General features: G+C 32.8%; 1 protein-coding gene across 1 annotated transcript in view; it reads right to left on the bottom strand.

Annotated features, from left to right (window-relative positions):
* The window catches only part of ANKRD31 (ankyrin repeat domain 31), a gene marked incomplete at both ends in the record, with an annotated part of 205,417 nt that overhangs the window by 22,847 nt on the left and 169,240 nt on the right, over nt 1-13,330 (bottom strand). The window contains 3 exons of the mRNA XM_081309099.1: nt 147-287; nt 4,673-5,669; nt 8,682-8,778. Of these exons, the coding sequence (XP_081165225.1) occupies nt 147-287; nt 4,673-5,669; nt 8,682-8,778 (1,235 nt within the window). The remainder of the gene's footprint in view (nt 1-146; nt 288-4,672; nt 5,670-8,681; nt 8,779-13,330) is intronic.

Below are 13,330 nucleotides of genomic sequence, written 5' to 3' on the forward strand. Positions count from 1 at the left end.
TAAAGCTTGTAGCATGTCACAGAAGAGACAAATGAGGGCAAAAACTATCTGAGAGATCTTTCAGACTTCTTTTAAAAATGTTTCTTTATAAAAATATGTATTTTAATTTAACCATGAAATTAAAGATAAACTTGAGAATGACCCACCTTACTCCAGGCGTAATTCCAGGTCACGTAACTGTCACCTCCCAGAAGATCCTTGAGCCAAGTGACTGGATTTTGATAAATCTGACCATTTTCTACCTTAATTTTACCATTTAATAAAACACTGGCTTTGTGGATAGTCTCCTGAAGTAAAAAATAAATAAATAAATAAATAAATAAAATTAAGATAAAAATTGCTGAAATCTATGAACTTTGGTTTTTGGTCATGATGAAATAATAGGGATCAGATTTACCTATCATTTGACACAAAACAACAACAAAAGAATACAAAATATATGATCCAATTGTTTATAAGAGGCCAAGAATCAGGCAATTATCTCTGAGAGATGATAATTTACTATGGTGAACCCTATAATTATCCCAGCTTTCCACCATGAGAGAGTTTCCAAGTCATGTACAGGGAAAGGGAATCCAGGTAAAGCCTTTGGACACCCTGAGTTGAGGAAACAGAGAAGAGTCTAGGGACAAAGGAGGCTAGAGTCTGCGGGACACAGGAGGCTAGAGTCTGTAGGACAAGGTATCGAAGAGAAAAATAAAAAGAAAGAAAACTCTGTAGATCTTTAGAGGGTCCTCTTTAAATTTCAGCTGAGAAGGGATAGATGGATATGTGTGAGGAAATTGACCAAGGGTGGAAAAAGAACCACTTGAAAGAATTAGAGGTACTGACACCTGGCACTCTCACAAGACAGGGAATAGAGTCCCTAAAGCAAGAGTAGAAAGACCTTCAGACTGATGGGCCATCAGTGGAATACATAAAAGAATCTTGCCTCCGTAGTGGAAAATAACTAGCACTGGACTTGACACTGTTCTGATTCTGCCTAACAAATCTTGAAAACAAGACTCAAAAGAATCAAACCATTTTCAAGAAAAAGTTTCCAAAATATTTATAAGACTACATACATATCCAGCATTCAAGAGGCAAATTTTACTGAATGGGATCTGATAAAATATTTAACAGGCCCCAAATCCAACAGTATAATAACATTAAATGTATGTGGATTAAACAAACTTTTAAGAAAGTGGATATTTTCAGATGGATTAAAACATCAAGATCTAACTATATAATGCATATAGGAGACAGATATTAAATTCAAAGAGACAAGTAAACTGAAAGTAAAAAGATAAAAAATATATCATTCAAACAGCAACCACAAGAAAACTGAAATGGCTATACTAAAAGCAGATGAAAATAGACCTTAAAACAAAAATTTTTTCTAGAGATAAAAAGGGCCATTTTATAATGTTAAGAGGGTGATGCATCAAGCACATATAACAATTATATATAATACATATGTACTTAAAACACAAAAGAGTACACAAACACAGGAAGCAAAAATTAACAGAAATGAAGGGAAAAATAGATAATTCAACAAGAATAGTTGTAGACTTCAATATCCTACTTTCAATATGGAGTTGTACATAGCAAACAGGCAAAAAAATCAATATGGAAAGACAAGGATTGAATACTATAAACTGATTAGACTTAACAGGCACCTATAGAAAATATAACAGCAGAATATCCATTCTTAAGCACACATGGATCATTCTCCAGGACATTTGCTAGCTAAGCCATAAAATAAACCTGAACAAGTTTAAAATAATTGAAGTAATATATGTTCTTCAACCACAATGGAATGAAATTAGAAATGATAACAGAAAAAAAAAGAACCCTGGGAAGCTCACTATTATATGAAAAAAAAGAACTTAATTTATAAATAACCGATGAATAAGAAAAATTGATCCAAATAGATGGAAATACATACCATATTCATGGTCTGAACAATTCAATATTATTGTGATTCCATTTCCTCCCTAATTAACCTATACATTTTATGAAAAACCAATAAAAGTAACAGCAGCCTTTTGGGGGGTAGAAATCTACAAACTCATCCTAAAATTCATATATCATTACAATGGACCTAGAATATCCAAACACTTTTTAAAAAGAACAAAACTGGAATACTAACACTACCAGATTTCAAGATTTATTTATGGCTACAATAATCAAGATAGTTTAGTAGTGATGGAAAGATAGGCAAATAAATCAATGAAACAGAAACAGGGAGACCAAAAATAGACATACATATGAACAACTGATTTTTGACAAAGATATATAGGGCAATTCAATAGAAAGGGTATCTTTTCAACATATGTTGGTAGAACAACTGGATATACAAATTCAAAAATATGAATGAGGATCTGACATTGTACTACATACAAAAATTCATTAAAAATAGATTTTAATCCTAAATATAAAACTAAAAACTCTAGAAGAAAATAGAACTTTGTCACTAGGGAAGACAAATAATTCCTAAATAGGACATGAATAACATAATCTATGAAAGAATAAATTAAGAATTTAGCCTGCACCAAAATTAAAGGCTTCTAGGCTGGGGCTATAGCTCAGTGGCAGAGCACTTGCCTTGCATGTATGAGGTATTGTATTTGATCCTCAGCACCAAATACAAATAAACAAATAAAATAAAGGCATGCTGTCCACCTAAAACTACAAAAAAATTTAAAGGCTTCTATTTTTAAAAAATAATGTTAAGAGAATGAAAAGACAAGCCACAATATAGTAAAAATAGTTGGGATGGTACATGTTTGATAAAGATTATATCTATATGTACTTTGTGTGTGTGTGTGTGTGTGTGTGTGTGTGTGTGTGAGACAAAACATAGGAAAATAAGCAACCAATAAAAAAAGGGCAACAGATTTGGACACTTCATCAAATAATAAATATGGATGGCAAATACCATGTGAAAAGATATTCAATATCAATCATAATTATAGGCATGCAAATTAAAACCATAGTGATAAACCACTAAACAGATGTGCAGGTTATATCACAATACACACATCTACACTCTGATAGCAAGCCTAAAATTAAGTCTGAGTATACTACATTGAGGAACTAGAACTCTAATTCACAGCCAATGGAGATGTAAAATTTTACAAACAACTCTGACAATTTTTTAAGTTCAATGTATAATTACCATATGACCCAGTAACTCCATTCCTAGGTATTTACCCAAGAAAATTAAAGTCTGTGTCATACCAAAACTGGTACACCAAGATTCATAATAGCTTTATAGCCAACAAATATAAACAACCTACCTGTCTATCATAGGCATACTGATAAACAAACTGATATACACATATAATGGGCTACTATCAAACAATGAAAAAGGAACGAACGACTTATTCATGCTATAACAAGGATAAATTTAAATGATTACATTCAGAAGAAGAAGTCAGACAAAAATCAATACATAAAGTATATTTGCACTTACACACAATTCTTGGAATTGTAAATGAATGTGTAAGAGAAGAAAAGAGACCAGTAATTATCAGGGGATCAGCAAAGGAAGGGAAGGGGATAAAGGTAGGGTACAAGAAGGCAAGAAGAAACTTTTGAGATTAATGGATATTTCATTATCTTGTGATCATTGTTTAACAGGTACATACAAATGCTTACCAAATTGTATATTTCAATTATGTGTAAATATATTGTATACCAACTATATGTCAATAAAGCTGTTAAAGAAAGAAAAATAGCTGAAATATGAAAATCTCTACCAAAATTTTATTATCGCTGATTTAAGAAGGTATCACAACTGTCAAAATATGAGTAAATAAAAAACTAATATAGAATAACTAATCTGCTAAATTTTGAGCTGCATTGGCTAATTAAGGTAGACACCACTTAACAACAAATTGGTTGCCAGGCAAACAAATTGGTTTATTGAGGGATCTGAGATCAAGCCACTAATTCAGTCATAAACTACAATTCGAGATTTAAAATTTAAATATTTTTACTTAAATTTACAAATAAAACTTATTAACTATGGAAAGCTTTATTATCCAGAAATGAGCAGAGCTGGAAACAAAGGTCATTCAGATTAAATGTTAATTAGTCTGGACTGAATTGTCAGATTGGCCCATAAGCAAAGAAGCATTTAAAGACTCTGTGATCTTTGTTAATCTAAATTCTTCTTTTAAAAAGTGCACGTAGAGAAAGAGGAGAGGAAACCCTTTTTACAGGCATATCCAACAAAACTTTTTTCTCCTCCTTTTTTATGTATATGTAATATTGTTTTAATTTAGTCAGATTTACCCACACTCCAAGCCACTTCTGGGTTCTAAACTGAGCTTCTTTGGAAGATGAATTTATACATATCCCTTTAGGGCATGCTTTAGCAGTATAGTGGTAGTTATTGAAATTATATGGAACTAATGACAGTTTCAATTTATTATTTTTATGTTAATTCTTAAATCCTTCCTGTTGCAATATAATAAACTAGTTCTGGTTTGAAGATCCAAAGGTGCTTGTGATTGAAATATATTAAGGCAATTCCAGCAGCATGATTTCACTTACTAAGAATACAAAGATTGTATCTCTCCATTCAGGAAGCCCAGTCAAACTCCAGTTCCCTAAATACCTATGTGACAGCAACATTTACTTATTATAAAATTTATGTGATTTTAGAGGAAAAAAAATAGAATACCTGTGTTTTAAATTCCAGAATGTTATTTCCTGGATTCATTCTTCCTAATAATATCAAATCTTTTATCTGCATACATTTCTTTTTAGGAGTTGTGCTGTAGTTTAAAGGCTTTTTAATAGTATGTTGATGGCCAGATCCAGAGGAAGAAGAGACCTGACTGTTATTTATATATGGAACAGCAGAAGCTGTTTTTTCAAGATATTGTTTTGTCTGATGCACAGTATCAGTGCCCAAGACAGCAATGGCTTGGTGTGCCCAGGATTCTGATGTCCCCCCAGGTGGTTGCTGGGAAGCTGTTTTTCTGTTTCCTCTTTTTGGATGATACTGGGAAAGGTCCTGGTCCCAAATAACAGCTGATGGATGGGCATCCTTTTGGGAAAGTATACTTGTATGTTTGGAACCATTTAATGTGCCAGTTATGGCAAAAGGACTATAGAATTCACAGTCTTTGGCTGTAGTTTCTGTATGATCATTATCTTTTTGTGAATATTCTGCATGAGCAATGAAAGCATCAGGTTGGGATGACAATTTATTATCACTGCTATCTGGGTATCGAGATTTGAATAACCCATCCAAGGTACAATCATTAACATTTTGTTTAGAATTCATCTCAATTCCAGAAAATTCTTCCCTTCTTACTGCCTCTGAATCTAGACAAAGATTAGTATTATGGCTGTCATGGCATGTTTCCAGAGACAATGGTGTTTCTTGAATGCTTCTACAAGCAATATTGATATGAGAAAGTGAAACTGAATGAGGCTGCACTGAATTTTCCAGACTGGTAAGCTCTTTGTTGTCCTTTTCACTGAAGATATGTGAGCTGGATGGCAACTTCCTTAAACTAGGATCAGACAATGATGTGACATTTTTATAATTTTGAATTTTCAGACTTATTTTTTTCTGTTTCTTTGCCACAACTAAAAGGCTCTTCTGTCTTGTGGCCAAGTTGGCCAGCTGTTTTCTCAGGGCTCCATGCTTAAATGACTCTACGGATACCCTATAGGAAGAAACAGAAACAGGAAACAAACAAACACACAGAGTAGAAAACTTTGTTTTATCATTCATTTTAGATGTTAAAGATTTTCTGTCTTGATTTTAATCAGCTTGAAGTACTCGAAAGTCTACCTTTACAATGTATTGCCATTGAGAGGAAATTCCTTTATTTCAGGTGTTATGGTTTTGACATGAGGTGTCCCCCAAAAGCTGTGTGTGAGACAATGGAAAAATTTTCAGAGGTAAAATGATTGGGTTATTAGGTGCACTAAAATGCTAATGTGGATTAACTGGGAAGTAACTGTAGGAAGGTAGGGAGTAGGTCACTGGGAGCATGTCTTTGGAGTATATATTTTGTCCCTGGTTAAGCAGAGTCTCTGCTCTTTGCTTTCTATTGCCATGTTCTGAGCTACTTTCCTCTGCCATACCCTTCCACCATGATGTTCTGCCTTACCTCAGACCCAGAGCTATGGAGTTGGCCATCTGTGTACTGATACCTCTGAAACCATGAGCCAAAATAAACTTTTCCTCCTCTAATTGTCTTTTTTAGGGCTTTTGGTCACAGCAAAAAACAAAAACAAACAAAAAAATGACTAAAACAGTGAGTTTTACTTTTTAAAGGATGTGATAATGAAGTTGTTAGATTTATATCCATATTATTATTTATCAGCCATGAATCAACTCTAAAAGATAATAACACTTATATTGTCTATCTAGATATCTACTTGTTTTTGATTGGAAAGTAGTAGTTGGTGGCTAAAGAGAACCACCATTTTTTAAGTTTGGGGTTTGCTTACTGTTTTGAGTAGAAAGGTGTATTAGGAAGTAAAATTTGATAGTAAGTTCCACTCAGGTTCCTTTAGCTACAGAGAAACAAGATTGTTTTGTGAATAATCACACCTCAACTACACCTGAGAAATATTAATTTATCAAGTAATGACTGTAATTGTACTTTGAATCTATCTTGAGACACTTTCAAGTCCAGAGTGACTATCTAGATGACCATCATCCTGTGCACCTTCCCCAAACCAAATCTCTCAGAATCTTGAGACTAAAGAAGAGGAAATGGCTCATTATAGCTCTTGGTATTTTGGCTAAGCCTACCTATCCCCCACTGAGCTTCAGGAAATTATGCTCTTCATTTCCAGTGGTTCTAAAACATTTTGACCTCAGGATCTATTTGTACTTTAAAAAATTTTGGCGGAATCCAAAGGGCTTTTGTTTGTATGGATTATACCTATGGATATTTACTGTTTTAGAAATTAAAACTGATAAAAATTTAAAACACAAGAATATATACGTCCACACTCCATTACCATCAGGTTACCTCTGGAAAGTTCCACTGTACACTCACAAAAGAAAACAATTAATATCTTAGTATTATTATAAAAAATAGTTTTTTCTTCACATACTCTCTGAAATGATTTCAGGTACCTACCAGGAGTCTTTACACCATGCTTTAGAAATGCTGTTTTAATGAAAAGCAATTATAAGATATCTTGCCTTTCTTATCAAAGTATAGAGTTGTTGATACTGAATATCCAGCAAACATTTAAAAGTTGTCATATGTTAAGTGGAAAAAGTAGCAAGAAGAAATAAGTTTAGCAAATAACAGTAGCAAAAAAATGCAAAAAGTTAGATAAAGGAGAAATAAAAATACTAATACCACATCATGTGAAATAAGGAATTCAGACAGCAAAATCTCTTTGATTACCCAGACCAAGATTTGAAATTTTATGGCAATCTTAATAAGGATTTACACACCTGAAACTCTAGTTATCAGGAAGTTTCCAAAATTCTAGATGTTCACTAGAATGTTCACAAAATTCTAAGTGTTCACACAGTTCACCATAGGATAATTAAAGAGAATTAAAGCTGGATTCTAAAGTTCCCTAGAACATATCCTACAGTCATTTACCCATCAATGCTTGCTTGCTGCTGCCAGGGAAACATGTCAGGAAGCAAGAAGGAACTTATTGAAGAAAAAGGCAAAATAAAGACAGAAGACAGTAGATTTAGAATTAAAAAATTTCAAACTGATTTTTAAAAAAGTCCAGAGAAACCTGAATATGTAATAGATGTCAAATGGAATTAAGTAGCTAAGTCTCATTAAAAACTAATAAAAATATCCAAATAATAAAAAGATACAGAATATTTTAATTTTATCAAAAAAGAATAAGAGGTATATAATCAACATTTTCAGGATAAAACTCCTTAAGAACCCTGAAAGATTAGAAGTACAGACACATACACATACACACGTACACACAATCCTAAGATTAATCAACTGATTAATCAACTGCACTAAAAGAAACAATATTTACTGTAAAAGAAAAAAATTCATGTAGAAAATTTAGATGTGCTAAGAATCTGTAGAATTCATGATCAGAAAGGCTTTTAAAAGATTCTTCACTGTAGACAACTTTTTAAGATACTAAAATGTTCTTTTCTGAACATTTCAGGTAAGAAGTTAAAAATACATATATTTCTAGAAAGTATTATTCTCTACAGAGATAAGACATTAGACAATATCATGAAGTCATTTATTGGTTCTAAGCAATGTTTGTATTCTTTAGAAATTCTAGGCCTATTTATGTTAGTCAGCTTTCCATTACTTTAACAAACACCTGAGATAACAAATTTGTTAAAAAGAAAAGGTTTATTTTGGCTCATGGTTATAGAGGTTTCAGTCCATGGTTGGTTGGCCTCAAGATGCTCTGGGACTATGGTGAGGCAGCATGCAGCACATCATGGTGGAGTGAGTGGCACAGCAAAGTTGTTTATTTCATGGCCAGAACACAGAGAGAGGAAGCAGAAGGGGCCCTGATATTCCCCTTGAGGGCTTGCACCAATGATGGGAAGGCATCCCCCTAGACCCACCCCCAGTTAGTGCCCATCTGGGAACTAAGCCTTTACCAAGCACCTCTAGAGGACATTGCAGATCCAAACTACAGTACTTCTATAGCTAAAAACAGATACATTCTAGAAACTATACAGCACATATTTTTTCACTCACCTGTATTTTTTAGCTAGATCATCCCTTTCTGCTTTCTGTTTGGCAAGTACGTTATCCATAATCTCTTTTATCTCTAACATCTTTTCAATGTATTGTTCTAGAAACATGGTAATAAAATATAAAGTCAGTTAATTGAAGACAGCAAATAGTCACACCAAACTGGTCCTAGTGTTAATTTTTTAAAGTCATTATTCCCTACCCACTTCCAAATATTAATGGCCCAGATATCTAAATCAAGGCTTATTTAATAATGTCATTCTAAAGAAATTCCCTGAGGTATAGGTAAGAATATTGCGCCAAGAACAAGCAGGCCAGTCTAAATTCTAATTCTGCTATCCCATTGAGAACCTAAGATTAGTCATGCAATAGTCATGTGACCTCTATGGTCAGCTCTTCTCTTTCTCTTCCTCCCTTCATCCTTTCAATTAAATTTCTTTATATAAAAAGTTACCAGGCATATTTTTCAAATGTTTGGATTTGACAAAGTTTATATCTGTATAATACTTTTCAGAAGCACTTCAGTTTCACAAAACAAGGTATTCCCAACAACTTTAGAGCAGACCATGCATGGTGAAAATGTGACTAGAGACACAGAGTCTACAGAGGTAAGGACTGTTTGACATCAAGATATTACTACTTCTAGAACATCAAAGGATGTGCTTTCTTAAATTAAAAAAATAATGTCAGCTTATTTTTCAGATCAAGATGGGAAGCAATTTTGTATCTACTCTTTGTTAAAGAGACTACCATAGATTCACAGTCAGCCTGAAACAATATATTAAATTTAATGAAAGATCATAGTTCCTTTTTTCCCTTTATATTCTTCAAGCACTTTATTTTTCTTCAATCAAAATTTCAAGGATTATTTTGCTAATTCAATTTCAAGTTTGCTTAATGATCTTTGACATATGGTATGTTGATCAGGACACTGATAAAAGGAAATTTTCTTATCTGTATTCTTAGGGCCTTGCTTTGGTTGCTGGTCTCAGAAAGCTCACAGGGATGACAGAGAAAGTGAATGTGCTGTGAGGGGAATAAAAGGTATCAAAGGAAAAACATCCATCATAGCATTACTTGTAATAGTCAAGACTGACAACAACTTCAAAGTGGACAAAAATTATTCAGTAAATAAATATGAAATTGCACTGACACGTAGGAAACCATGTAGCCATTTAGATGAGATTTATGAGGAGTTTAATAAGCTAGGAAGATTCTTTTTAATATTAAGTAAAAAATGAGAAAACAAAATTATGTCTGCAATATGGTCATAGCTATGTTAAAGAAAAAGTAGGAAAAAAACAGCAAAATATAATGGTCTTTGGGTGGTAAGACTGAGTGATTTTTCTTTCTACTTCTCTATTTTATATTTTTCTATTTTTAAAATTTATACATAAATAGTACATATTTATGAAATAATGTTATGTTTTGATACATGTATACATTGTATAAAGTTCAAGCCAGGGCAAAGCTACCTATCTTCTTAAATATTTCTTTATGGTAAAAACATTCAAAATTCTTTCTATTTTTTAAAAAATTTTTATTTACAGATGGTCAACTTTCTTATCTATAAATGAACTCAGCAAATGAAGGTAAGAATTTTGTCTGTTAAAATTGTTTGCTTTGGGGTTTGTGGGGTATAGCTTAATGGTGTAATGCTTGCTTAGCATTCTCAAGGCCCTGCATTCCATTACCTAGTATCACCAACAAACAAAACAACACCCCCCAACCCCAGTAAAAAAACAAAACTTTTTAAAATATAAAAGGAACACACTAGGGCTGAGCCTGTAGCTCGGTGGCAGAGTGCTTGCCTAGCATATGTGAAGCACCGGGTTTAATCCTTAGTACCACATAAAAACATAAACAAATAAAATAAAGGCATGCTGTCCTACAACTGCAAAAAAAAAAAATTAAAAAAAGAATGTGCTAATATTGTAAAAAGTTTTTTTTTAAATTATTTTATTGTTGGTTGTTCAAAACATTACATAGTTCTTAATATACCATATTTCACAGATTGATTCAAGTGGGTTATGAACTCCCATTTTTACCCCGTATACAGATTGCTGTGTCACATCAGTTACATTTCCATTGATTTACAAATTGCCTTTCTAGTGACTGATGTATTCTGCTGTCTATCCCATTCTCCACTGTCCCCCCTCCCCTTCCCTTCCCCTCCCCTCCCCTTCTCTCTCTCCATCCCCTCTACTATAAATCGTTTCTTCCACTTATATAATTTTTCTCCTACTCCTCCTTTCCTCTTATATGTAATTGTGTATAACCCTGAGGCTCACCTTCCAATTCCATGCAATTTCCCTTAACTCTCACTTTCCCTCCCGCCTATCATCCCTGTTTAATGTTAATCTTCTTCTCCAGCTCTTCGTCTCTACCCTGTCCTTGGTTACTCCCCTTATATCAAAGAAGACATTTGACATTTGTTTTTTAAGGATTGGCTAGCTTCACTTAGCATAAAAAGTTTTTTAAAAACAATATAATGTTTACAAAAATGAACAGTTAAAGTCCTTATTCTTACTCCCCTGTTTCTCTTTTATTTTACTCCGAAAAGGAAATTGCTATTAATACTTTGAGGTGTGTATCAGAAATTGGTTTTATATTATTTATTTTTTAAAATTATTTATGCTATAATATAAATATATACATTATAAATTCTTGAAAATTAAAATCATGTTATTTCGTTTCTGCAGTATTTAGAGAGCAAAATGTAACATACAAGGTTACTTATAAATCTTACAAATTTACTATTAAGGATTTACACATAAATGTGGATTATGTCCAACTCGAGATTCCTAAGTAGGAAATAAAAGGCTTAAATGAAGCTGGGTGTGGTGGCCCACACCTGTAATCCCAGGGGCTCAGAAGGCTGAGACAGGAGGATCAAAGCCAGCCTCAGCAACAGTGAGGTGCTAAGCAACTCAGTGAGATCCTATCTCTAAATAAAATACAAAATAGGGCTGAGGATGTGGCTCAGTGGTTGAGTGCCCCGGAGTTCAATCCCCAGTACAAAAAAAAATTGGCTTAAATGAATTCTTTTTATTTCTTTTAAGCCACTCACTAATCATTTCACTCTAGGCTTTGTTTCTTAAGGATTTTGTTTAATATTTTTGAACAAAGACACATTTTACCAGATTATATGAGGTTCACAACTGGAATATGTTCCAGAATTTCCCTTTGCAAATCAAATAATGTGATTATGTAGGCTGGGATTGTGGCTCAGTGGTAGAGCACTTGCCTAGCATGTGTAAGGCAGGTTCGATTCTTAGCACTACATATAAATAAATGAATAAAGTAAAGGTCCATCAACATTTTAAAAAATAAAATAAAATAAATTATGTGTTTGGGGGACCTTCAATATGAAGAAAACCAAGAATGTTTTGTTGGGCTGTGTTGAACATTATTTCTTTGTAAATGAATGTAGTAGAAATGAGGACTTTGGTTGATCCAAAATTGACTTTCTTCATCACTGCAGCATTTCTTTGACTAGCAATGTGATGATGTAACAAATGAGATTTTCTCATTTAATAATAAAAAATTGTGAGGCTGGGGATGTGGCTCAAGTGGTAGCACGCTCGCCTAGCATGCGTGAGGCACTGGGTTTGATTCTCAGCACCACATAAAAATAAAATAAAGATATTGTGTCTACCTGAAACTAAAAAATAAATATTAAAAAATAATAATAAAAAATTGTGTAATGTTTAAAAAAAATTATGTGATTATGTATAGAGTCAGTGTCCCTAATACTATCACGATGGATTAGTTTCATTGTGTCATGCACATGTTAAAAAGGGGAAAAGGTATATAATCATTAAGAATTTAGACATAAATTTGTATAACAAATCTGACTCTGCTTATTAAAAGATATTTAAATTACATATGTGCCCTGTCACACTGGGTTTTCTAAATGAATTTTAAACTTCAGGCAAAAATAACATATCTCAATAACCCTAAAATATTCTACGCTTCTATAAGAAAGGATATAAAGATGTTTTACATGTAATTTGATATTATATGCCTATTTATCAGAGGCATCCTAATATGCATAATATTTTAATATACATTGTAAAACAATAAGAATGAAGTGAATTATTCTACACTTAAGGGTGCATAAATGGGGTAATGATATGGGAAACACCCTATTATCATCTTTATATTACACAAAGAACAAAGGTTTTAGATGAATTATACATTAAAATGCTTAGAAAAAATGCAATATTTAAAATGGCAATTTTTGGTCTCCAGTTGAAGCACTAGAGATATCAAAGTGAATGCAAGATTTCCCTATGACAAACTTCAAAGACATGTACAAAAATAATATTCATTACTCTTGGATCCTTCAGTCAAATCAAAGACATATTAAAAATATCAGAATGTGTAGAGGGGTAAATTTGTAAAAATATTTCTTTAGAGAGGTGTTGCTTAACTAATGAGAATCTCCAAATTGAATAGCAAAAATAAGGATTCTATCACCTTATCTCTCCTTACTTAAGGGACAGACAAACAAAAATAAAGGGAATGTGATTATTCAATGTATTGGTTAGAATAGAATATAATTATAAAATCTGGGGGTGAGAGGAAGAAAAGTTTCTAATCTTTTAAGTATTCAAAAATATAGCCAGAGAAAAAGGCTAATGCATTTT

This window comes from Spermophilus citellus (genome assembly GCF_964194105.1).
Source record: "Spermophilus citellus genome assembly, chromosome: 1".
Lineage (NCBI taxonomy): Eukaryota > Metazoa > Chordata > Mammalia > Rodentia > Sciuridae > Spermophilus > Spermophilus citellus.